The sequence below is a fragment of the Chlorocebus sabaeus genome, chromosome 14 (genome assembly GCF_047675955.1).
Source record: "Chlorocebus sabaeus isolate Y175 chromosome 14, mChlSab1.0.hap1, whole genome shotgun sequence".
NCBI classification, from domain to species: Eukaryota; Metazoa; Chordata; class Mammalia; order Primates; family Cercopithecidae; genus Chlorocebus; species Chlorocebus sabaeus.
Genome location: NC_132917.1, coordinates 70,541,206 through 70,567,719, shown reverse-complemented (window position 1 = coordinate 70,567,719; position 26,514 = coordinate 70,541,206). Strand labels below are relative to the sequence as shown.

General features: G+C 46.2%; 1 protein-coding gene across 2 annotated transcripts in view; it reads left to right on the top strand.

Moving 5' to 3' along the window:
- Window positions 1-26,514, top strand: part of ADD2 (adducin 2) — a 111,943-nt gene that overhangs the window by 57,535 nt on the left and 27,894 nt on the right. For both annotated transcript variants that reach the window (XM_007970312.3, XM_007970313.3), the window contains exons 3-10: window positions 3,155-3,372; window positions 5,170-5,308; window positions 13,277-13,428; window positions 13,872-13,952; window positions 17,127-17,276; window positions 18,746-18,889; window positions 21,576-21,674; window positions 26,235-26,411. In XM_007970312.3, coding sequence (XP_007968503.3) covers window positions 3,190-3,372; window positions 5,170-5,308; window positions 13,277-13,428; window positions 13,872-13,952; window positions 17,127-17,276; window positions 18,746-18,889; window positions 21,576-21,674; window positions 26,235-26,411 — 1,125 coding nt within the window. In that variant the 5' untranslated portion in view covers window positions 3,155-3,189. The remainder of the gene's footprint in view (window positions 1-3,154; window positions 3,373-5,169; window positions 5,309-13,276; window positions 13,429-13,871; window positions 13,953-17,126; window positions 17,277-18,745; window positions 18,890-21,575; window positions 21,675-26,234; window positions 26,412-26,514) is intronic.

The window sequence follows — 26,514 nt, the reverse complement described above, 5'->3', positions numbered from 1 at the left end:
TATTCGGTTCATTTTGTCATTTAGAGCTGGGCAAAGTGAGACCCAGAGAGAGGCAATGACTTGCCCAAGCCCATGCAGCTACTGAGTGACACACAGGGGCAAGACTGTGGGTCCTTGGACTTCTAGTCTAGAGCTCAGTCCACCAGCAACATCCCTGACTCAATCACTCTTTTTCCATTCAGATGAAAGGAAAGGGTCTGGATTTAAATGTTGCTAAGTATGACAGCTATTCTAGCAGCCTGCCAAATCTGTTCCAAAATCTTTCTTTACAGAATCTTTTTTTTTTGTTTGGCTGCCACTCCCAGCAGACCCCTTCCCCTACCTCCAACCCTTCATCTCCATCTCCTATTACCAAATATTTTGTCAACACTGCTGGTAAGTGTGGTGCTGGTTGGGGGAGATCAGGTAAGGGCTTTCATAAGAAGATGACTAACTAGTGGAATGATTAAGATCATAGGTCCTGGTTTGGCAGCTTTGCAGAAGCGGGCCATGGTGGCATTTGGAGCACTCCCACTGCCTGTTAAAAGAAAAATTTTAGGCAAATTAAACTTAACAGAGTTTGAGCAAAGCATGATTCAGGAACTGGGGAGCCCTCAGAACCAGAATGGTTTCTGAGTGACTCTGAGACTGCCACATGATTGGATACATTTATGGACAGAAAAAGGAAAGTGACCTACAGAAAATGGAAGTGAGATACAGACACGGCTGGATTGGTTACGGCTCTGTGTTTGCTTTATTGGAACAGTGTTTGAATAGTTGGCTACCTGTGATGGGTGGAAACTCAGCTGCTGTGGTTGGCTGAGACTCAGCTACTTGTCACAAGAGTAGGTTACAGTCTATTACACATCAGTTTATTATACGTGGAAAAGCCCTTAGGCTACACTTAAAATATGTAAGGAGGCAGCTTTAGGCCAAACTTAATGTAACATGTTCCAGGCCAAATGTATGATGGGAGGTGGTGGTTTGAATGAGAGGAGGGGCCAAGACAGCTATGGGAAGTGGCCTGTGGTGTGGCAGTCAGACATGTGAGGTTTTGTGCCATCATATGTCCAACTGGCTATAAATGGCCAACATCTGGAATGGACACCTTCCATTACATGTTGCAACCAGTAACATCTAAACTATAGCTATTTCAACCCTGGCTGCTCATTAGGGATTAGGGAGCTTCTGAAAATCCTGATGTCCAGGTCATACCTCAGACTAATTATATTAGAATATCTGGTATCAATAGTTTTTAAAGTTCCCAAGGTGATGCTATTATGCACCCTAGGTTGAGAACCACTGCTCTAGGTTGAGGGCTCAGGCCATCAGCTGATCCTTGAGGAACTCTGTCCATGTGCCTTCCCTTGAATGAACTGTTTGCCTTTTCCCTAAAGGAAGAATGCAAACAAGAACAACAAGAAACCATCTGTGTATTCTGGGCTGATGGAATGGCCTCCCACTGTCCTCCAAGCTTATCTATGGCATCATTCTCCCCTCACCCCACCCAGAGAGATTGCAAGGGTAGAGGGTGGAGTTCTGATAGAATGTGGAAGAAGAGGTTACAGGCAGCTCAGGGACAACAAGAATATGCTTTACTGGATATCAGCAAAGTCTCCTTTGTAATGAGTTTCTGACCAGAATCAAGGGTAGGCTGGGGCCAATAGGACTGCTGGAGCAAGGCTGGAGGGAGTCAGGACCGGCCAGCCACAGGCAAAGGGCAGATCAGGACCCGGGAGGCCAGGAGCCTTCTCCCAAAGAACAAGAGAGCACGCCATCTCCTCATGGAATGGGAGCCCGTGGAGGTAAAGCAAGGGAGTGGCAGGTTATGGATGAGAACCCAGGTGTCCTGGTCCCTTGTAATGCTCTTTTATTTGTATCTCCACATGTATGTTAAAAAGCTAATTATTGTTCAGCCAAAGTACATGCTGCCTTCTGCTGAGAAGAGAATCGGCCAGCAGGGAGAAGGCCAACGCTCTGTAAGGCCACCCTGTGTGTTGAAGGGGCAGAGCACTGACTTAAAGTCCTTGCAGTGCTGACACAGGAAGGGAGATGGGCTTGACCAAACTCCCACAGCCGGGAAGTGAAGCCCGGAACTGCAGGCTTACACTTCAGAAGGGCTCCAAGATAGCAACAGAAAACATTTCTTCATTCATCATTCACACATTTTAAAAAGCATGCTTGATTAGAAAAAATCCACGGCTTTCCCGCAGCTTGACTCTCCAGAGGCTGTCATGGTCTGTGCTCCAGGGAGTAGGTTTACACACAGCATGTGGGGATCTGGCAGCTGGGCAGCACAGCACCCTGCAAACCTTAGTTGTTGTTTCTCAACATGAGTTGAGTGGGATTGAAGAGAAAATAATTTTCCATTAATAAAGTTGCATACCTCTTTTTAAACTTGAAATGAGAATCTGATTCTGCATTAAGACAAGTTTCACAGAAACAGATTCACCAATAAATTTCTTTCCAGGGGAGAGCGAAGTTTAAGTTGTAAAGAAAAGCACTGGGCGAAGTGCTTCCCACATTTTAGTAGTTCCCATGCTCTTGTAGTAGTAGTCTCAGTAGGCCCTGTTTAATACTAATGTTCTTTTGTGAATTTCCCACTATAACTTTTTTTTCTTTTTAGTTCTGGGGTACGTGTGCAGGATGTGCAGGTTTGATACATAGGTAAATGTGTGCCACGGTGGTTTGCTGCGCCTGTCAACCCATCACCTAGGTATTAAGCCCAGTATGCAGTAGCTATATCCACCATAGTTTTTGAGGGGCCTTCTTAGAGGGTTTCCATTTTAGATGAAGTACTAATTTCCAGTAGGTAGCTTACCACTACATAGGTGCGCATCACAGAAATGCTCAACAAGGTCTGCAGGTTATGTTTGCATTCGGGGAACTCTCTACTCCAAGCCAAGTGGGACCATTTAAGCGCTGGCTAGTTGGGGAAGGGAGTGGATACCTGAACCCATGTTTTTACTTAGTCTCATGGCACAGCAGCGCTCCTGTAGATGGATATATGGGGCCGCTGCCGGCGTCCTGCCCTCCTCCCCAGGCTCTGCCTCTACTATCCTGGGAATAGCCGCCCCCCACTGAGAATCCAACCGAACCCAGTCCTGTTCTCCGGGAAGCGGGTACCCCGATGGGGAGCACCAACCAACTGCATACCCTCTCCGTTTCTCTGTAGGGTTCCAGGAGGGGATTGCAAACCCACCGGGGAAAATGAGCGAAGAGACGGTCCCTGAGGCTGCCTCGCCGCCGCCCCCTCAGGGGCAGCCTTACTTTGACCGCTTCTCAGAGGATGACCCCGAGTACATGCGTCTTCGCAACCAGGCAGCAGACCTGCGGCAGGACTTCAACCTAATGGAGCAGAAGAAGCGCGTCACCATGATCCTGCAGAGTCCTGTGAGTGGGGCTGACCCAGACCAGAGAGGGCGCAGGGGGCGCTGGCTCTTCAGGGCGTATACCCAGGCGAAAGATGAGTAACTCCTCTTCCCCTTGCTCAGGGTCGGTAGAAATGTAAGCCCACTGAGCAAGACGGATCTGGTCACCAGGGGCCTTGACTTTTCCTTGTAGCTGGTGGATGACAGAAACTGGCTTGTATGCAGCAGTTTGGCTGTGTGCGGGGGAGTGGGGGGTTGGGGGAGTGGGGGGGTTGGGGGGTGGGCGGAGATGGGACGGAGACAGAAGTCCCCCTCAGTTTCCTGTGCCCCTTCGAAGCCTCAGTTCCCAGTCTTCCCTCCTCACTGAAAGCTATGACAGTGAACGGACAAATCCATGTAAATTGGAGACCAGCAGGGTACCAGAAGGAGGGGTTGGGGCTCCCTTTACTGAACACCACAAAGTAAGAACTTTCTGTCGGGACAAATGAAGCTTTGACATGAATGGGATGGGGCTGAGGAGGGCCTGGAAGCCCCAGGAGGTGGGGAGAGTGGAGGACTCAGCAGGGCTATGGGATGCGGTGTGGGAAGGGAAGGCAAGTTGGGATCACTCACCTCCCTCCTTACTTGGGGCCGGTTGATTCCTGCCTGGCCTGGACACAGAGCTCCTCCTTGAGGCAGGTAGTGCCTTTGAGAAGGGGGAAGCATGGGCCCTGTGGACCACTGAAGACAGAGGGAGATCAGTGTGGAGGAGGCAAGAGGGATCTGACTGTGTAGAGCTTGGGGGTCCTCAGGAATCAGCCCATGATCCTGAGGATCGGGAAGCCCAGGGACAGAGTTGGTGTCTCCAGTTGCTTGCCAGGATGGGCTCAGGAGGTGGGAGCCGGTCTGCCTTGGCCTTCTGGGCTCCAGAGAGCCAGGGCCTGTGCAGGGGCTGTGTGAGGCCCTGGCTGGGAGCCATGGTGCCTACTCAGGCTTCACAGAGCAGCTCCAGGGAATGGACCCAGGTCTGGGCGATATTGTGTTGGGGAGCCTGGAGGAATATGGCAGATGCTGAAAGCACTGGGGTGAGGAGCCCCTGGGAAAACCCCAGAGTGTGCCTAGGAGGGGTGACAAGGGGGTTAGGAGAGGCGGCAGAGTTAGCACCAGTCCAGATTTCAGGGCTCAGGCAGGAAATAGGGATTGGAGGAGGGTCTGCTTCCTTCTCTCCTTTTATAGGTTGGCCAACACAGCTGAGTGGCCCCCCATTTCCTCTTGAGTGTTTTCTCCTGTCACCTGGTGGGCGGGATTCCTTGCTTATGGCCCCATGGTCTGAAAAGCCAGGCTTGGAGTTGGACAGCAGGAGTGGAAGCGACCTCAGAGGTCATCAAATCCTCCTGTTCTGCCTCCTACCCTTTCATTAAGCGCATGAGGAAACTGAGGCCCGAAAGAATCACAGGCATCGCTAATGGAGAGGGATGGTGGCTCTCTCCATTCAGTTCTGCCTAAAAAAATGTCCTTCATTACTAAAGTGAAGTCCTACCATGTCTGATGGTGGGGAGGGGTCTTGACCCTCATTTAGACACAGTAAGGATCTGGAATCTGGATTACTGCCCAGAGGGCAAGGGAACACAAGATCCATTCCCAGCATTTCTTTGTTGCTTCCCATACAGCAATTCCTGAGGTCCTAGTGGAACTGCTCCGTGTCCCTTGTGGCCAGGGATCCTGAGCATGGCCCTGACCTAGCTGACCCAGGGGCAAGGGGTGGGCACTTGGAAGAGCTCATTGTTCGGCAACTGTGTGAGAGGCTATGGGGAGACCAGCACCTCGGGGCCTACTTTAGTCTTTCAGGGAGGAGCTGGAAGGCCTCATCCAGGAGCAGATGAAGAAGGGGAACAACTCCTCCAACATCTGGGCCCTGCGGCAGATCGCGGACTTCATGGCCAGCACCTCCCACGCAGTCTTCCCAACATCTTCCATGAGTATGTGGTGTCTGGGGAGCTGCCAGGAGCAGAGGTGGAGGGGAGGGTGGGGTGGGGAAGAGAGGGAGGAGCAGCAAGAAGCATCTGGTTGCCAGGCAGTGGAGCAAGCAGCCTATTGTATTATCAGGCCTTGGGGAGCTCAGCAGCAGCCAGAGAGGTACCTGGCTCTGCTTCTGATGTTGATGCAAATTAAACATCCACAGAAGAATTACCCCTGATGTCAGGAATGAGAAGGTGGAGGTGACTTCAGCGGATGGGAGGAGACCACTGAAGCGTGTGTTTCCATGCCCCACTAGACAGGCCCACCTGACTCCACAGATGAGGGCTGAGAGGAGCCAGCCAGGGCTATGCAGGAAGCCACCCTCCTGGGCTGTTATGGTCTGCCCACAACGTTTAAAAAACAAGCATAAAAAAATACTCCCCCTCAATAAGATTATTGCAGGATTATGGCTGAAAACTGTGAAAATAACCAAGAAAGGGAAACAGAAATCATTCTACTGTGTTCTTAAAGCCCTCAAATTACTATTCTTAATATTTTGGTAAACATATATCCTTCCAGTCCTTTTTTTCTTAACATATGTAGACTATGCAAACACAAATGTAATTACATAAAATATGGTTCTATAATATAATTTTTGGTGGATACATGCTATTTAATCAATTTCCCATTGTTGGACTTTTAGGTTATCTCCAACTTTTTCTATTAGGAACAACAATGCAATAAACATCCTTGTAAATAAACCTGAGATTATATCCTTGATAATTTTCTTAAGATAAATTACTAGTAGAATTGCTGAATTGAAGTACATGCATGCATGTTTTAAAGATTTTAATGCATAATGGCAGATTACATCCTTTCTCCAAATGGATCCAATTTACGTTCCCAACAGCAATTCGGTAGAGTGCCCATTTCCTCTACCCTGGTCCATAGTGTATATTACCGTTTGTTTCATCCTTCCGATTCAGTAGGTGACAAATAATACCTTATTTGTGTTTTAATGTGCATTTATTTGACTACTGATGAGGTTGGATATATTATGTATTTTCACATACATATTGGACATGATTTTCTTTCTTTCCTTCCTTCTTTCCTTCCTTCCTTCCTTCCTTCCTTCCTTCCTTCCTTCCTTCCTTCCTTCCTTCCTTCCTTCCTTCCTTCCCTCCCTCCCTCCCTCCCTCCCGCCCTCCTTCCTTCCTTCCTTTCTCTTTCTCTCTTTCCTTTTCTTCTTCCTTTCCTTTCCCTCTTCTTTTCTTCTTCCTTTCCTTTTCCTTTTCTTTCCTTTTCTTTTTTTCCCTTTCTTTCTCACAGAATCTCATTCTGTTGCCCAGGCTAGAGTGCAATGGTGCAATCTCAGCCCACTGCAACCTTCCAGGCTCAAGCGATCCTCCCACTTCAGCCCACCAAGTAGCTGGGACCATGGGCATGCACCACACGCCCAGCTAATTTTTGTACTTTTTGTGGAGACAGGGTTTCACCATGTTGCCCAGGCTGGTTTGGAACTTCTGGGTTCAAGTGATCCGCCCACCTTGGCCTCCCAAAGTGTTAGCATTACAGACGTGAGCCACTGTGCCCGGCCCTGACTTTCTTTTTATAGTAAATTGCCTTTTTACATCCTTTGCCTGTTTTCCTGTTAGTGTGTTATTTTCTTGGAGATTTTTACATTTTTATAAAGTAAAGCTATTTCTCTATTATAGTCAAATATATTGCTTTTTTTTTTTTTCCAGTTTCTCCTTTGTCTTTTAGTTTTGTTCATGGCATTTTTTTTTTTTTTTTTTTTTTTTTGTCTTATAGAATTCTTTAGTTTCTGTGTAGTGGAAACCATTGTAATTTTCCTTTGTGTGTTCTGCATTTGATTGCATGCTTAGAAATACCTTTCCCATGTTTTATCATCCGATGGAACAAATACACTTAATTATGCATTTGTCAATTTTTCTCAACTGTTTGTACAAGTTTATTCTTTACAATAACTTTAGGCCAGGCACAATGGTTCATGCCTGTAATTCCAACATTTTGGGAGGCCAAAGCAGGTGGATCACCTGAGGTCAGGAGTTTGAGACCAGCCCGGCCAACATGGTGAAACCCTGGCTTTACTAAAAATACAAAAATTAGCCAGGCATGGTGGTACAAGCCTGTAATCCCAACTGCTTGGGAGACTGAGGCGGGAGAATTGTTTGAACCCCAGAGGTGGAGGGTGCAGTGAGCCGAGATCGCACCACTGCACTCCAGCCTGAGCGACAGAGCAAGATTCCATCTCAAATAAGCAAAAACAAAAATCAAACAAACTTTAGAATTATTTTGTCAAGTCCCCCCATTGACCTTAAAAATTCCTTTTGGGGTTTTGATTGGGATTACATTAAATGAATAAGTTGATTTGGTGAAGAATTTATAAATTTATAATTTTATATTAGAATGTAAGCTCTGCAGGGGAAATTTGTATGTTTGGTTCACTGCTATATCCTTTGATTTAGAATGTATCTGGCACATAGTAGGTACTTAAAAATATTTACATGAGTGAATTGTAAATCTTTTCAGAAATGAGATATATCTTTTCTTTATTTAAGTCTTCTTTCATATTCATCAGAAAAGTTTAGTAATTAGTTTCATGTAGTGCTTACTAATTTGCTATGAAGTTTATTCTGGAATTTTTAAATAACTTTGTTATTTTAAATGAATCTTTATCCATTCTATTTTCTTTCTGGTTATAGTTCTCATTTAAGATAAATTGTTAGAGAGAGATATATATATACATAAAAGTGTGTGTATGCGTGTGTGTGTATACACTAGCCCCTTATTGAACTCTTATTTAAATTTTAATATCATCTCAGTTAATTCTTTTGGGTGTTGTATATACAAAAATCACATAATCTGCAAATCATAATCATTTTGTTTCCTTCATTTTAACATTTACCCATTGGTTTATTTTTCCAGTTTTCTCTTTGAATCTGTTAGAACTTTCAGAACAATGTTTAATAATAGATTATAGTTATCCTTGTCTTATTTCTGACTTTAATGAAAGTTGTTTCACCACAAGAGTTTGAGATAATTATTTTTTGTCATGTTGAGGAAGTATTTTTTTATTCTAGTTCACTACGAGTTTTTCTCAGGAATGGATGTTGAATGTCATAAAATACATTTTGGCCATTTATTGTTTTTTTTTTCCTTGAACTATTGAGGTGATGAGTATAGTAACAGATTTCTGAATATTGAACTCCTTTTTCATTACTGAAGTAAATCATTCCTGGTCTTGATGCATTCTTTTAAAAATACCCTTCTGGATTTGATTTTCCAGAATTTTATTAAAGATTTTTGCATTCATATTCACATATGAGATTGGTTAGCAGTTCACTTTTTGGGCAGTCTTTACCTGGTATTGACATTACGGCTGTAATTTCATAACATGAATCAAGGTGATTTCACTCTCTTTTTTACCCTGATATAGTTTAAATAAGATAGGAAATCTCTGTTCCTTGAGATTTATTATTCACTTAGAAAGTCATCTAGATCTGGAGTATTTTTAGGGATTTTTGATGTTTTTGTCCTCAGTTTCATCTGGAGTTTAAAAATTTATTTTGCTGCTTCTTGGTTAGATTTTGGTCATATATTTTGTGTAAAATAATACATTTCATGGAGCTTTTCAAAATTATTAGAGTCATTTACAATATTATTTTTATCATTTAAATTTCCTGCTAAAGTAGATGAGATAACATCCCATTCTCATTCCTGGTGCTACGTAAATTTTTACTTTCTCTTTATTGACCAATCTAGGTATTTGTTTATTCATCGATCTTCTCATATAAGCCAATTCTTGGATTTACTTATTGGTCCTGTTATTCTTTCTGCTTCTTGATTCATTACTTTTGTTTCTATATTCATTAATTCTTTTCCATAATTCTGTTTATTTTGTTGTTTATGTATTTTCTAGAGTAGCATAAAATTGATTTTTTAAAAAATTAATTCAATAATAAAGATATTTAAGGCTATACATTTTTTTCTATGAGTATGTGTTTGGCCTTATCTCAGGAATGTGACACATAGTGTTTCTTTTATTGTTAATTTCTAAATAGCTTGCAGTTGCTGTTTGGACTTTATTTTTCTTCTAAGAGCTATCTGGGAGTGTTTTTTCATTTCCAAATTGTCGAATGCTTAGTCTTTTACAGGTTTGCTAATAGCATTGGATTTTATTGCATTATGTTTAGCAAATGTAGCCTATTTAATTTCTGTGTTGGAGATTTATTGAGATATTCTTTGTGGCCTAATAATATCATTTAAGAATGATAATGGGTATACACCATCTCTATAGCATGGTATTTAATCTATATTTTTGTTTTAATTTGATTTTGTCAAAAATTTTCTCCCATTATATTTGATTTCTCTTCATTTCTCTTGGTATTTATGATAGTTTTTGCTTTCTCTATCTTGAAATATTCACGGCATAAGCATGACTGATAGTTACAGCTTCACTATTGATTGTACGTTTAATTCATATAAAATGACCTACAAAATAGCTTCTTTGTGTAAGAGAATATTGTTTTGCCCAACTTCTATTTTGATAATAATGTGATGACCTCTGCTTAGTTTTTGTTTATGTTTGCCTGGTGTACTTTTGAACTTCCTTTTATTTTTACCTCTTTTGGGCCACTTTATTTTAGTGGGTTTTTTTGTTTTGTTTTGTTTTGTTTTTGAGACAGGGTCTTGCTCTGTCTTCTAGGCTGGACAGTAATGGTGCAAACACAGCTCACTGCAGCCTCAACCTCCTGGGCTCAATGATCTTCCTAACTCAGCCTCCCAAGTAGCTGGGACTACAGGCATGTGCCACCATGCCGGGGCAATTTTTAAATTTTTTATAGAGACGAGGTCTCACTATGTTGCCCAGGCTGGTCTCAAACTCCTAGGCTCAGGCAGTTTTTCTGCATTAGCTTCCCAGAGTGCTGGGATTACAATTGTGAGCCACTGTGCCTGGCCTGTATTTATTTTTGGTAAACTTCCTATAGCATTGCCATCTGACATTCTGTGGCTATAACAGAGAAATCAGATAGCCAATTTTTTTTGTTTCCTTTTTAGGTAGCCAAATATTTCTTTTTCTAGATGCTTATGGATATTTTCCCCTTATCCCTATATTTCAGAAATGTTACCAGGAAGCATATAATTGTAGGTTTTTTTCTTTATATGAACTTTTCCCATAATCAGTGAGTACTCGCATGCACAGGTCTTTTTTTTTTTTTTCAGTTTAGAAAATGTTTCTTCTACTATATTCATACTGCTTATCTATAGCCTTGCTCTTTGGTTTTTGTCTCCCAAATCTGTCATATTCTCTACCATCCTTTCCATGTCTGTCCTTATGCTCTTCCTCCTGAGAAAGGAATAAGGCTGACCAGCATTCCCATTGCCTCACCAGTCAGCATCTGTCAGGAAGACAGATGGATGCCTGGAAATCTGCTTAGTACACATCCGGGATATCTGAGTCCGGGATGTGGAGAGGGGAAGTTTCAAGTATCACAAGTTCAAGCCCAGATAGGTTGTTATCTGTCTAGCTCCATTTGCCTTAGAAATTGGAGTTTTGCACATCAGTGTGCCCTTAAGTCTTAGCTTTCAGGGACCGTGGTGAGTTTTCATCTTTTTCTGTGTTTTCTTAGTTATTTTGACTTAATGGCTCAGTTAGATCTGATTTATAAACGTGACATTTAGCCATCCTAACTTTTGTGAGGCCAATTAGAATAAGCTTTTAAAAACTTGTTGTAATATTATTTTATTTTAAAAATGGATACATAATAGTTGTACATATTTATGGGGTACATGTGACTTTTTATATATAAATATAATGTAATGATCAAATCAGGGTGATTGGAATAACCATCACCTCAAACACTTATTTCTTTATTGGGAACATTCCACATCTTTTCTTCTAGCTGTTTTGAAATGCATTATGAATTCTTGTTAACTATAGTTGCCCTATTGTACTTTCAAATTCCAGAATTTCTTCAGTCTGTCTGTGTTTTTGTACTCATTAATCAACCTCTCTTCATCCCCCTTCTCTTGACACTCAGAGCAGGGGATCGGGAGCTCCTTTTGAGCCCTCCTGTTCTCTTCTTCTTCTGCCTCTTGTAGCTGTAGGTGAGGTAATCCTCTTAGTTGAACCTCCAAGGGGTTGGGGAGGGATACTCTCTTTGATACAGACACAGAGGATGTGATAGGGTGAGTGTTTTCAGACCTATTCTGGCCCCCTGGCCATCGCTGGGGCCCCATGGTTATTTGTGGGAGAAGTATTCAAAGAACTGTGGTATAGACTGTATAGACCTCCCAACATCAGCCCCACCTGCCCGCCTTTGCCTGGAGCCCTGTGCTTTTGACATGCCCTCCTTACTGCTAGGCATGAAGCAGAGAGGTAATTTCTTGTCTAGGGAACCCACAGAGGGAGGAGGCAATCCCAGACTGGTCAATTTGAATTAGAAATCCTTAACTTTGGAAGTTTGTTGTTGTCCTTGGCAGTTAACTAGGCTTTTGGACCACTGCTGTCTCCGCTATCTGTGTTTGCAGGGCACCTGCCCTGGAGGTGTATCACCTCTGGTTGGCACAGGCCCTTGTGTGTGTTTCCTGACATGGATGATTCAAGGCCTGCTCTGCTCGCTGGATGTTGGCCCAGCACCCAGTCCGCCCTCACTCTTGTAGACCACGTCATCACTTCCACTAATAGCACACTCGATGCAGGACATAGGTTCATAGAGGTGGTAAAAGCTTCCAAAGAGCATCCTGATCCATTAAAATCTTTGGTGGGAGCTGGGAGAGGCAGCATCAGGAGGCTCCCAGCCAGAAACCATTTTAAGTCAGAACCTTTCCTATTGATTCTCTTATTGGTTCCTAGATGCTGATTCAGGCACTGGAGTTCAGATGCCCTCTGCTCCCTTCCTGAGGCATGTAGGCAGTGGTCATCATAGTTAACAGGATAGACTGGATGTCATCTCCTAGACCCTTGCATGCCCTGAGGACAAGACTATCAAACCCTCTAGGCCCATTTCCAAATCCCTTCCACATCCCCCCAAATTCCCAGAAAGAACCACCATATAGCTAAGGGACTGCATGCCCAGAGAGGAGCCTGGGTATCCTGCCTGAGCCAGCCTTTCAGCCAGCCACAGCTGCACCCACTTCCAGAAGTTTATGACTTTTTAGAAAAACTTGAAGAAGTTACTTCCAGGCTGATCTGGCTTTCTTTTTTTTTTTTTTTTTTTTTTTTTTGAGGTGGAGTCTTACTCTGTCCCCAGGCTGGTGTGCAGTGGTGCACTGCAACCTCCACCTCCCAGGTTCAAGCGATTCTCCTGCCTCAGCCTCCTGAGTAGCTGGGATTACAGGCATGTGCCACCACGCCTAGCTAATTTTTGTATTTTTAGTAGAGACAGGGTTCGACTGTGTTGGCCAGGATGGTCTCGATCTCTTGACCTTGTGATCCGCCGGCCTTGACCTCCCAAAATGCTGGGAGCCACCGCACCCATCCCTGATCTGGCTTTCTATTTTCCCTGTTTCTAAATCACAGAAAATGTTATTACATGGTGTCGTTAAAAACAATGTAATAGCTGGTTTAATGACTAGTAACTTCTTCATTAATAATAACTGATGAAATATACCCCTGTTTCCACTCAGATTTACTCTTGCTTTGATTCAGTGCCCATCTTCAGAGTTTATGGTAAGCTTGGCATTCCCAGAACCTGTGCGGCATTTCCAGAACCCTTCATTCTGTGGTCTTGAGACTTGCCATGATTTTTGAGCAAAAGCTTATCTGAATGAGCAGACTTTATTGGGCACAAATGTCAATTTTGTGGACTCCTTCCCCAGGTAAGGGTCAAAGAATGTTTAATTCCCTGCCTGGGGAAGTCTCCTGTGCAGTTTTAGTGCCAGTGAGAATTTGGAGAACACTGGAGCAAGGAAGGGGAGGGCAGATGGGCCCTGGCCCTGAGAGAACTGCACTGTTCCTGCAGATGTCTCCATGATGACCCCCATTAATGACCTCCACACGGCTGACTCCCTGAACCTGGCCAAAGGGGAGCGGCTCATGCGGTGCAAGATCAGCAGTGTCTACCGACTCCTGGACCTCTATGGCTGGGCCCAGCTGAGCGACACCTATGTCACGGTGAGCAGAACACCCTAGAGTTGGGTGGGGCACCGCGTGTGGTCCCACAAAACTCAAAGGGAGAACTCCTGACCCTTGGCATGGCCATGGTACTGCTGGTGACCTTTGGCCAAAATGCACTGAGCCCTGCCGAGGTTTTTAACCACTGTGGTCATTGATAAGGCAGCCTGCCCAGCGGGCACTTCTTTGGATGGGAAGGAACTCCTGGATCGTATACTAGAGTTATCCTTGATCATAGTGAGTTTCCTTTTGTAGCTCCCTTTCCCCTGCTCCAAATAAAGGCTGAGTCCTTTTTATCTCTCATGGCTGTGGGGAGAGATAAGGGTTCATTAGAGGAAGACTTGGGTGCAGTGGATTCAGGGGAAGAGGGGATTCAAGCACAGTATCCTTGGAAATGTCCCCTCTCCCTCCTTGCCTCCTGAGAACGTGTGTCTTTCCTCCAGTTGAGAGTCAGCAAGGAGCAGGACCACTTCCTGATCAGCCCTAAGGGAGTTTCTTGCAGTGAAGTCACAGCGTCCAGCCTGGTGAGTACAGTCCAGCATCACTGCCCACTCCTTGTTGAAATGACAGCACTCTCTCTGTTCCCACAGTGCTAGGTCATCTCCAAATTGGTCATTATTGCGCTGTGGAGCTCACAATCTGGTAGGGCGGAGAAGACACATGGAACAAACTAAGTGTCCAGAGCATGATGCGACCAAGAGACCAATTGTCAGGAGGAGGCGGCAAGTGCAGTGAGAGGGAGGAGGGAGCTGAGATGGGCCTGGCATCCTCTCAGCTGACTCATGGGATGGCTACGCCTGGGATTAGACCACGATGGTTGGGAGTGGGGGACCTTTCTGGATAGGGGGTACATTAGAATAAGAACCAAAGCAGCATGAGATTTGTCCAGCACTGGTACCATTAGAGATGCTTCTGGGTCCCCTTTCAGTGTTGCTCCTTTTAGATGAGGTAGAGGCTTTCAAAAGTTACTTTAGTTCAGGAAATATTTCTGGATGGGAAGAGGAAAGTGTAGAAAGGACTGTCTTAGAAGCAGAAAAGGCCCAATCCTTCTCAGATACATGGGCTGCGGCTGCTGTGCCATGTACCTCGGAGAGGAGGATACCAGCTTGGGGGCCTCCACCAGGCTTGAGACATGCTTAGGTGTAGAGTCCAGCTACTCAGTCAAAAGTCCAGGCTCAGCAAGTCGTAGAATATCTAGGCAGGGCAGGACTTCTACCATGGCCAAGGCCACTTGAGAGGCAGGAAAGGAAACTGGTGCCCAGGGAGGGTAAGCAACTTGCACAAGGCTACCCAAGGAGGTGATGGCCAAGTCAGAGCTGGAACCACAGAGACAAGGATGACACAGGCTCTGTCTGTAAGGTGTTCATGGTCTGGTTGGAGAAGAGAGGCGAGGTAATCGGCTATTTAAGCTCAGGGTAGAGAGTGTTCCAGTAGAGGTGAAGGAAGCTTGGGGAGCCTGGAAAGGGGCACCCTACCCCACCAGGAGCTGTAGGAGGAGGAGGGAATGAGGGAGGAGGCTTCTAGCTGAAACCATGGTGCAAGAGTGGAGTCAGTGGGATGTGAACCAGTGGGGTAAGCAGACTTAGACCATAGTGGCAAGGAGAGGTTTGGCGGAGATTACTCTGTCCTCAGCAGGAGTGCAGCATACATCAAGCCCAGGGGCATACAAGAGCCCTGTGCATGCATTTGGGAGGACAGGTGAGTGGCCGAGTCTGACTCAAGTGTTCAGTATCTGGAGGTGACCTTGGAAGGGGGATAGGGTCCAGGTGATAAATGGCATGGAAGATCTTGTTATGGTGTTTTGGCTTTATTCTGCTGGACACGCAGAGCCACTGAAGTGCAAGCAGGGGAGTAATGCAAGCAGGTTTCTATTGTAGAAGGATCACTCTGAAAGCTGTGTGGAGGCCAACTGACACCTAGGTGGGGTTATTACAGCAAGCTGGGAAGGAAATTCCGGGCCTCTGTGCTTAGTAGGCCTGGTGATCAGTTGGGTTGGGAGTATGGGATTGAATTTGAGGGGCTGGTGGGACATTCAAGAGATGTCAGTTGGCATTTGGTTATTCTAGGTTCAGAAGAGATGCAGGCTAGAGATACAGGTTTGAGTCATGGGCATGAGATGTTTATGGAGTGTGTGTAGATGTAGGGCTGCTGTGTGTGGTTGTACAGTTTGTGCACTGCACAAGGGAGCCTGGCTAATAAGGAAGAGAAGAGAGAGTGAAATCCAACCTGTACTCCACTCACTAAGTGTGTCCTAGCCTTGGGCTTCTGTTTTGAATTTGCACAAAGGCAATACCCACACATCAAGCCCTACGTCCCTGGGCTGTCCTCAAGAAGGAGTACCTGCTTTCCCATTTGTACAAAGGCACTATATGGGAGGGTGGCTGTTGATTTAGGCTGTGGAAGTTCTTGAGTGACAACAGATCACACATCCAATGATGAGATATAAAATATGTAAGATCAGAGAGAGATCATCTGAGAGAGGGAATTCTAAACAGGCCACATGTCCGAGGAAGTGGGGGAGTGGGGCTGAAGGAAACTGGAGGCCAGCACTCCATACTCGGGTTTAAAGTACCTGAAGTGGGAGAGTTGCTGCAGCTTTTAGGGGTCACGCTGCCTTGACGTCTGTGAAATTCACTTAAAATGGGATATTGTAAGTAAAGATTTGTTGAACATCTTCCTGATGCTTCTGTATAAGCAAACGCCAGCAGCACATCCCTCCGCCCACATTAGTGTCGGTCTCCCTGCTTTGATGCCCATCTTGTCTGCCTGGGCTTTCTGGAGTGGGAGTGATGGGCAATTTGAGGAGCTGCTCTGTGTGCCACATTCAGAATGTCATGGGTGCCTCAGTTTTAAGGGCTAAATTTGTGGTGAGTTTTAGAGACTATCATCTGACTTGTTAACGGGTCCAGGGAACAACTGCAGTCAGTGAAGTTAGGTTAACTCCCAGCTGCCAGGAGATTGCACTCCAGGAAGCCGGGGAGGTGTTCAGTGAGAGTGCACTGGGAGGGGCTGGCTTCAGGATTTGGATTTGTGCTGGGTGATTTGAGAGAGAGTTCTGTTTACTTTGGATTGTGGGCTTTCAGGACATGGGAAATTCTGTGATTAAATATTTTACTGCTTTTTATCCAGGAGGCAGGGGAGTGGGGGCGCAGAGTGAGGCTAGAGCTGTCATTGGTAAAGCAGCCGCAGCCTCTTTGCGCCTTATTGAGAAAGGGCTCAATGTAGACATTACTCCCCCTGGAAGGCCTCTCAGATGCTCTGCTGGGATGAAAGACTCCCCCTGTCTCTGTCTAGAGAATTCTGTGCATGATTCTTTTCTAGCACTTTGCTACCACATGTGTGGTCTGTGGATCACTTGAGAACTTGTTAGAAATTCAGGCTCTCAGGCCCCTCTCAGCCTCTGAATCAGAACCTGCATTTGACTGGGCTTTGGGTGATTCTCATGCACAGTCAAGTCTGAGAAACTCTGCTCTCGCATTTCTCCTGCTGAATTACAATCGTCTGTGCTCCTGTTAGACTGTGCGCTCACTGAGGGCAGGAACTGGTTTGTTTTCTTCCAACACCAAGTCCATCATTACTTATGGTGTTTGGAATGTGTGAAGATAGGTGGGTGGCACATGCTGGGCCCACCATCTGGGAGAGGAGTGAGGGGCCTCCGCCACCCTGTTGCCATAAGTCTCTCTTCTTCCCTGGCGCAGATCAAGGTGAACATTCTGGGAGAGGTGGTGGAGAAGGGCAGCAGCTGCTTCCCAGTGGACACCACGGGCTTCTGTCTGCACTCAGCCATCTATGCAGCCAGGCCCGATGTGCGCTGCATCATCCACCTGCACACACCGGCCACAGCAGCGGTGAGTGGGCTCCTTCTCAGCCAGCCAGGGAAAGACATAAGGCAGCCGAGGTTGTAGCAATCTTGTCACTTTAAACAGTCTGGAAAGATCTAGAACTCAGGCCAAGGTGAAGCGAGAGACCTCCCAACGTGGAAACGCCCAGCCTCTCCACCTTTCTGACTACTAAAGTCATAGCATAATGTGAAGACGTGGAATGTCTGTTCCATTGTGTCCCCACCGTGCTGCATACACAAGCTGGGACCCCTTGCCCAGGGGACAGTGCCTTCTAAGTTTCTACTCGGGTCAGTCCTGTTGGACCAAGGGGTGGGGCCTGCCCCCACGAAGCCAGGCTCTGGTGAGGATATATTGACAGAGGGCACAACCAGTTGGTGGGAACCTGGACTGTGTCCACTTTCCCATAGCTCAGCGTAGGCTGAGAGTAGGGGACATTGCAAACAAAACTGAGAGGGAATAGAAAGAAGAGCCTCAAGGAGCAGGTTGTCCCCCCTGGTCATTTCTCCATGTGTGCCTAAGACACTGCAATGTCACTTAGAAAAATGGCAGACAACCAGTTCTGGGCACTCCCCCCGAACCCCACCCTACCCTGCTGACCCCTAGGCCACACACCTACAGGGACACAGTAGGCTGACTTGTTATCAGCCCGTTTTCTCAGCAAAGTACACTGGTTATGAGCACTCAGCCCTTCCAGAATTTGGACTAAGATGTGAAGATGTATTTGTGCCGAGTATGCATCTTTGCAGAGCTCAGGGCTGAGTCAGGGCAGAATGAGTGAAGGAGGGCAAAGGTTCTTCTAAACCCCTCCATGCTCCTTGCTTAAAAAAAAAATATTGCACACTCTATCCACCATGAGCAGCTCACTTTTAATAAGTGGTGGGGCAATGGGTTACAACCTGTGTTTCAACCCTGGTCCCCAGCACTTGTATTATCCCAGTCCCAGGGGCAAGAGATTGCTTTTGAGGTGGGACCTTTGTATTGGGTAGCAAATAATTTCATTCCTTTTAACATGGGACTTTTCAGTGGGCCTCTCTCTTTGTCAAAAGTCGTGATCTTGTCTGCACTGAAACCAAAGCTGAGGGTCTCCAGCCTACCCCAAGAGATCTGGACTCTGCTTACCCTAGCCTGGTGCAAACTCCACCACAGCCTGCCTCTTCCCAGAATTATATGATAAAAGCAAAGCTGTGTGAGGCAGGGGAAGTGGGAGGGGCAGCAATAGGTCTCTGGAGTGCCTTCTTTCTAGCAATTCTAAAAGGTGATATGTTGACGTGGCTGCTGTGAAAGCAGTGATGGAAAGACGCTAGAGCAAGCCACGTGACAGCACACCCAAGCCAGGTGGTGGAGGAGCCCAGGCCTTTCTTGTGCCTGCTCCCCACCCTCACCCCTCACCAGCCCCCAGAGTGGAGCTGGACTGTGCTGCTCTGAGGAAAGGGCTGGGAGGCTGCAGGTGCTAACCACGCCATTGTCTCTTTAAGGTGTCAGCCATGAAGTGGGGCCTCCTGCCTGTCTCCCACAACGCCCTGCTGGTGGGGGACATGGCCTATTACGACTTCAATGGGGAAATGGAGCAGGAAGCTGATCGGATCAACCTGCAGAAGTGCCTTGGACCCACCTGCAAGGTTAGCTTAGCTCTTCTGGGACAATAATCTGGAGTGGCATTATCAAAAGCCATAATCACAAAAGTGACATGAGTTCATTGGACAATAAGGGAGGAAGAGAGGGGAAAAAAAAGAATGATCTCCCTATCCCACTACCCTGAGATTTTGCTGTGCATCCCAAATATATTCAAATTTATTTGCAAAACTAGGATCATAAAATAAGTTGTTTTTCCCTCAGCAATATATAGTAATTACCTGGGTATGTTATTAAATATTTTCTCTAACACCATTTTAAATTATTAAATTTAATTTAATTATAGTACAACTACTCACAGACTTCATTATGTGAATAGTTGTGCTATACTTTACCTGAATACTCTTCTGTGGTTGAACATTAGAAGGTATTTTCCAGCTAGGTGCAGGGCTCACACCTGTAATCCCAACACTTTGGGAGGCCAAGGCGGGTGGATCACCCGAGCCCAGGAGTTCAAGACCAGCCTGGGCAACATGGCCAAACCCTGTCTCAACAAAAAATACAAAAATGAGTGAGGCTTGGTGATATGCACCTGTGGTCCCAGCTACTTAGGAGGCTGAGGTGGGAGGATTGATTGACCCCAGAAGGTGAAGGCTGCAGTGAGCTGTGATCACACTGCTATACTCCAGCCTTGGCAACAGAGTTAGACCCTGTCTCAAAAAAAAAAAAAAAAAAAAAAAAAAAAAAGATTTTTTTCTTTCTGAGTTTTTTCTTTATAAAAACAACACATTGATGAAAATCCTCTCAGCTAAATCTTTGTGTGAGCTTGGGATGAGTTTCTTAGGACAGGTTCCTAGGGCTGCACGGGCTAGAACTCTTACTTCATGTCGCCAAATTGCCTCACATGGTTTGTTCGCTCTCCCACCCCATGTCTAGGATATGAGAGTGCCACTTCCCTGCAGTCTCCCCAAAGTTGAGTGTTGTCGCCTTTATTTTTCCGCCAACTTGCAAGAGAAAAATGGAATCTTATTGTTGCTTGACTGAACTCTTGAGCCCAGTTTTATAACAGCACATAATTGGGGGTGGTTAGCTCAGTATGGCACAGCCATGGAGCTTAGTCTGGGTTGATGGGCGCTTTGCCACTGTCCTGGCAAGGAATGCACTGTCATTTCCTATGAGTCCCTGTCCTCTCTCACACAGTGAGGTATCTCGCCTCTGTCTTCTGACGTCCTCCAGAGCGTTATTTAGAGTGTGGGGAGAGGGATGAAATGTTCACATCTACCAAGTGCTACAAGACTTTGAGAGATGGGGTATTCATTGTTTGTAGTACTTTTTGTGGGCCACAGTCATCGTCTCTTTCTGTTTCTCTGGCACTTCAGAGGAAGAAATACCAGCTGTTTTCAACAAGGGAGGATGTGATGTTGAGAGCCACGAGGCTTCAGCCCAGGCTCTGCCTGGACACAGATCTGACACATGGATCTGTGTCCCAGCTCCCAGGCTGGTGTCATGTCATTCCAGAGAGTTCTTGAGAATAAAACCAATGAAGAAAAGTTTCTGGCAGGGAAGATGCAGTTGAACTTTAGGGAGTTGTGCTCTTGGTACAAATTCAGTTTGGGTTCCCTGACTTTTACCCACCTTTCCCTGACTGAGTCTAAAACATTGCACTAATAGTGAGAACCCCTGGCTTCTAGTTCAGATGCTTCCCCTAATTAGCTAAGAGACTTTCAGTTTTTGTGTTTTTTTTTTTCTTGAGATGGAGTTTTGCTCTGTCACCAACTAGGGTGCAAATGATGCGATCTTGGCTCACTGCAGCCTCTACCTCCCAGGTTCAAGTGATCCTCCCACCTCACTCTCCCGAGTAGCTGGGACTACAGGCAGGCATCATCACACCCAGCTAATTTTTAAGTTTTTGTATTTTTAGTAGAGATGGGGTTTCACCATGTTGGCCAGGCTGGTCTCGAACTCCTGACCTCAGGTGATCCACCCACCTTAGCCTCCCAAAGTGCTAGGATTACAGGTGTGACCCACTACACCCGCCTGAGACTTTTAGTCTTTTCAGGCTTTTTCTTCTCTGTAAAACCCATGAGTTAGATTAGAAGGTCACTGTGGCCTCTTTCTAGAGCTGTGAGATCTCAGAGCTGACAGGGCCTCATGGAGTTTATGGTGCAGAAACCTAAGGCCCAGAGCAGTGATGTGGTTCACCTGTTTCTGCAGGGCCACCGCTCAGAGAACTGCCCCCTGGGGCTTTGACTCCCACATCGACTAAGTCACAGGAGCAAGAGATGGCTTTTGAGGTGGGAACTTTGTATTGGACAGCAAATAATTTTATTCACTTTAATACACACACCAGTTTTTCAAACTTCTAAGCTTTCTAAGGCCTAAAAACCCAAGCATTGCCTAAAGAAATGACCAAGCTATTTAGTCTGTTTTAAAATGCCTTTTCAATTTCAATTTTTAAAATGCCTAAAAACCCAGGCATTGCCTAAAGAAATTGATCAAGCTATTTAGTCCCAGTTTTAAAATGCCTTTTCAATTTCTTAGGGTAGATGCTTTGAGTTAAAATCTCATGGGGGGTAGCTTTTGGGTATTTGATTAGAGAACATAAACAAGGAGTTGGGAGAAGGGGCCCTGGGATTGGTTGTGGAAGTTGATCTAAATAAAATAAAAAACCTCTCCCTCTTAACTAAAGTTTAGAAGACTTAAGGTTTTAATTGACTGTTTATTCCTCTACAGATCCTGGTGCTAAGAAACCATGGAGTGGTTGCTCTGGGTGACACCGTAGAGGAAGCATTTTACAAGATCTTTCACCTGCAGGCTGCATGTGAGATACAGGTGAGCACATTCTCCTGGGAAGTGGGCCCAGGAGTGAGCTCTGACAGGGGCCTGTGGGCAAATGTGGTGACCCTGTTGGCTGTGATTCAGGGAGTCTTTTGATCCCAGCCTTCTAAAGGCCTTGCCCTATTTCTCTGCCTTGGCACCATTTTATCCTGAAGTTTCACACTTAGGATTAGTTCTGTGGCTTTGAAAAATGTATCAGCATTGTCCAACAACCAATAAATACCCACTTCTTGGGAGTCAGTGCCCAGTCTGGGGAGCTGCCTGGGCTCATCAACGGGACAGTGGGAGAAACTGTAATAAGGCATAGAAATTTTTTACCATGCTCATATGTTACATGGGGTATACCTGTTTGCACCTATGCCCAAGGACACACAGGTAGGTTTTTTTTTTTTTTCAGGGGAGGGTGTTGGTTCGCAAAGGCCAGGAACATGGTCAAGTCCAGAAAGAGAAGCGGAAAGCAGGCCAGTCGGAGTGTTGATGTGGCAGCCTTAACAGCCAGGGCAACCCCAAGTGATGTCCAGGAAGCTGTCATGGAATCCCTAACTGGGAAGGGATGGAGATGACAGGCGTGTCAGTGATCAGGGAACCCCCTAGAGGAGTTGGTGGAGAAGCAGTAGGAAAACAGATAAACCTGTAGTTGTTTTTTGTTTTTGGTTTTTGTTTTTTGGTTTTTTTTTGGAGACGTAGTCTCGCTCTGTTGCCCAGGCTGGAGTGCAGTGGCACGATCTTGGTTCACTGCAAGTTCCACCTCCCGGGTTCACGCCGTTCTCCTGCCTCAGCCTCCCTAGTAGCTGGGACTACAGGCTCCCGCCACCAGGCCCAGCTAATTTCTTGTATTTTTAGTAGAGACGGGGTTTCACCGTGTTAACCAGGATGGTCTTGATCTCCTGACCTCGTGATCCACCTGCCTCGGCCTCCCAAAGTGCTGGGATTACAGGCGTGAGCCACTGCGCCCGGCCACAAACCTGTAGTTGTATAGACAACAAGGTGGTGTTGGATAAGCCAACCACACACTTTTCAATGTGGCAAGTTGGTCAGGAGCAGGTAGGGGGCCTTGCACACCCTGAAAAGACCTTATTAACCAGACCAGGCTGACCGGGCTCCATTCTCCCCACTCTGGGCTGTGTGCCCTTGGGTAGAGGACTTGCCTTGCTTGAGCCTCTGTCTCCTCAACTGTAGACGTGGGGCCCAGCAGGTCGCTGTGAGGACGCAAAGAGGGGTGTTGCTGATGATATTTTTAGGACTCAACTGACATATAGAGGCCCGTTGCTCCTGGATGAGTCAGCTCTTTGCCCAACCCCTTGGTGTCCTGTCCGCCCTCTCCTGGCCAGCCTAAGCAGAGCACCACCCAGAGGAAGAGGTCTTTCTCTTGGAGGTACTCCGGGGAGATTGAGATCTGCCTGGAAACATCACTGGTGGAGGCTCTGCAGTGGGACCTTTTCAGTCATTTTTAGAGGATATGTGGTGAGGACAGCTGTGAAGATAATGATGAGGAAGTGTTAGAGGCAGTGGTCAGAACAGGAGCAGGTGGACACAGACCCAGCTGGTGCCTTTCTATGTGATGTGGTGCCCTCCCCTGCTGCCCAACCAAAGATTCTGGCCCTGAGCTCTGACCACTGACTGGTGGAAAAATCTGGTGGAGCCTCTGGGATACAGGGAAGCTATTCTCCCTTTCCCACATCTGAACTCTTAAGAGCTCCCTATCTTCTTTCGGGAGAAGAGTCTTCAATAAGAAAATATCTCCTGTAAAAACGTCATCTCTGCAAAGACAGCTCAGCCCTAAAAATGAATGGAGAGGGATGCCCACGTGTCGCACCACCCCACATGGTAAAGTACGCCTCTCCTAGGGTGCAGGGCCCCCAGAAACAGTTTCTGGACGGTGTAAAGGGCAGAACTGCAGCCTTCTGTACCTCACAGCCCCACTCCCCCAGTTGCTGTCACTTTCTTTTCAGGACTGGTTTGCTGAGACCTTGTTACAGGACCTCAGGCAATGCAGACAGATAACCCCGGGAAAGCTCCAGTGACCTTTTTTTTCTCCCAGCTGGTAGAGCAGAGAGGCTTCTAGAGGCGGAATAGAGCTGGAAGATGTGGAAGAAAAAAGCAGGAAAACCTAGAGGAGGCGTGGGCGGATCAGGGCATGAAGAGCCTAGGTAACAGCGACTGCAGGTGCCGCTGGGAGCACAGCCCTGGCCAGGTCATTTTTGGGTGACGCGGCCAGCACTGAAGCTCTGTTTCCATTGTGGGCCAAGTTTTCTCCCTTGGTGACCTTGGCAAACAAGCGAACGTGGCTATGGTCATGTTAGCAGTTCAAGGCTGAGAGCCTATTTATTTCTCCTGGGGATGGTGTTCTCTCTGCTCCCCATCAATTTGGGGTTCCGGGAAACTGGGTCATCCCCCACTGAGAGAGGCAGCTCCCTGCTCTGCCGACAGGCAGATGGGAAGAAGCTCAGGCAGTTCTTCTCCATCTGCTACCCATCACCATGGAAACCGGGGGAGGAAGAGGGAGGTGGGAGGAGGCAGCTCTTACAAGGTTGTGGGCAGTCTCTCCCTCTCTTCTTCTCCGTTAAGTATGGGTCCCCAGGGAATAGTGCTTCTCAAAATTCATTCATCAGAACATTTATATGGCACCCCGTATGTACCAGGTGCTACACTAAGTGCTTTAGATCTATTACCTTAAAGACTTCTCACAAGGTAGGTACTGCTATTTTCATTTTAGAGGAAACTGAGGCACACAGATGGTAAATAGCTGCTAAAAGTCACATAGTTGGTAAGTGGCAGAGCCAGGATTCAAACCCAGGCAGCCTGGTGCCTAGGTCTGTGCCCTTAAACATTACCTGGAGAAGCACTGCCACACCAGGGCTGTGAGGGGCAGTGAGAGAGTTCTGTCTGTCCTCCGCTAGATGCATGGCTTGGATGAGAAGGGTGTAGATAATATTCTTGCTTCCTTCTCTTCACAGGGTGACAGGGGTCACCTGGGAAGGCTGCCTGGCTGACCTCAGAGAAGTATCACAGGGGCATTTGTTAAATGATGAATTTAATTCACTCTAAGGTCTGTCCCTGATCCTCTTGGGTTCATAGACCTGTATTTGTCAGCAGGTTAAACTGGATTTTTTCATTTCCAGTAAAAAGCAACTGTCATAAAAGTACTGAAAGTGTGTGTAATTAAAGCAGTTTCCCATAACAAGCAGGCTAACGTGGGATATCATATCTTATTCGGAATGCTAACATAATAATGTGCAGTGCAAAACACCTGGCTCACCACCTGGAATACTCACAAGCCATTGTCCCTTTATGTAGCTGGATTTATCATCCAGGAAGCCAAACCCTAACCAATTATATCTGAGTGGTAGATACATGAGGGTAAATAGAATGTACCATTAGATGAGCATGGAATTAAAAAAAATAAGAGGATTTGTTAGATTAATGAGTGTTTTTTAGGATCATTCTAAAATTGCCTACTGTATACACACACCTCTTATCCTAATACTCAGAGTCCATTGCCTACAACCACTTGCATTGCCCTCCCCATGTAGCCTTGACAATGGGACAATCTAAGTCCGTGAGTGAGAACTGTCACCCCTGCACAGTGCTTGGCTGGAGGCATTTTATCTGTCTCTTTTTTCTGGGCTTCCTTGACTGACTAACCCCATTGTGGAGAATGTATTCTTCCTTTGGACCTGTGAATTCATCCCATGAGGTTACAAATAAATTTCATTGGCTTGGGAGCCAGCCTATTTCTTTCAAGTGACTTTTAAAAAAATATAGGAGAGGTCAGCCATGGTGGTTCATGCCTGTAATCCCAGCACATTGGGAGGCCAAGGCAGGTAGATTGCTTGAGTCCAGGGGTTCGAGACCAGCCTGGGCAACAGGGCAAGACCCCATCTCTACTAAAAATACAAAAATTAGCTGGGTGTGGTGGTGCACATCTGTAGTCCCAGCTACTCAGGAGGCTGAGGTGAGAGGATAGCTTAAGCCTGGGAGGTTAAGGCTGCAGTGAGCTGAGATTGTGACACTGCCCTCCAGCCTGGGAAACAGAGACCCTGTCTCAAAATAAAAATAAAAAACATCGGAGATATTTCAAACATACAGAAAAATGCAGAGACTAACATAATAGACACCCATACTTACCACTCAGATCAAACATATTCATAACCTCTGGCTTCAAATCTTGAAGAAACAAAATATTACAAACAAGAACTGAAGTCCCCTTTGAAGTCCTTTCCAGTCTCATCTTCCCTCCCTCCCTAGATATAATCACAATTCTAGGTTAATCTGTATCCCAGGTAACTTTTAGTCGTCTGTTTTGTTTGAGTCTTAAGGTTTAACGCTTGCTATTTCCTTCTTTATAATCTCTAAGAACTGGCATCAGGAAATAAACTAATAGCTCTTTTCTTGGAAATGGGTGCATGCCTATCAAGTGTGGGTGGCTCTTTCTCAGTTTGGCCTCTAAGTTCTCCTCTGTGACTCCCCACTCTCTCATCACATATAGGAGCATACATAAGTGCAGGGTACTCATGTGCACATGGGCTGAGGCCTCTCTGCTCTTTGCTACAGGTGTCGGCTCTGTCCAGTGCCGGGGGAGTGGAGAACCTCATCCTCCTGGAGCAGGAAAAGCACCGGCCCCACGAGGTGGGCTCTGTGCAGTGGGCCGGGAGCACCTTTGGGCCTATGCAGAAGAGCCGGCTCGGGGAGCACGAGTTTGAGGCCCTCATGAGGATGCTGGACAACCTGGTGAGTCTGCTGACATTGCCCTTCCAGGCCAGTCCATTGAGGCTTAGCGCCCTGGAACCAGGAATTACAAGGCATCGGGTGGGCACAAGAACGGCCAGCATCA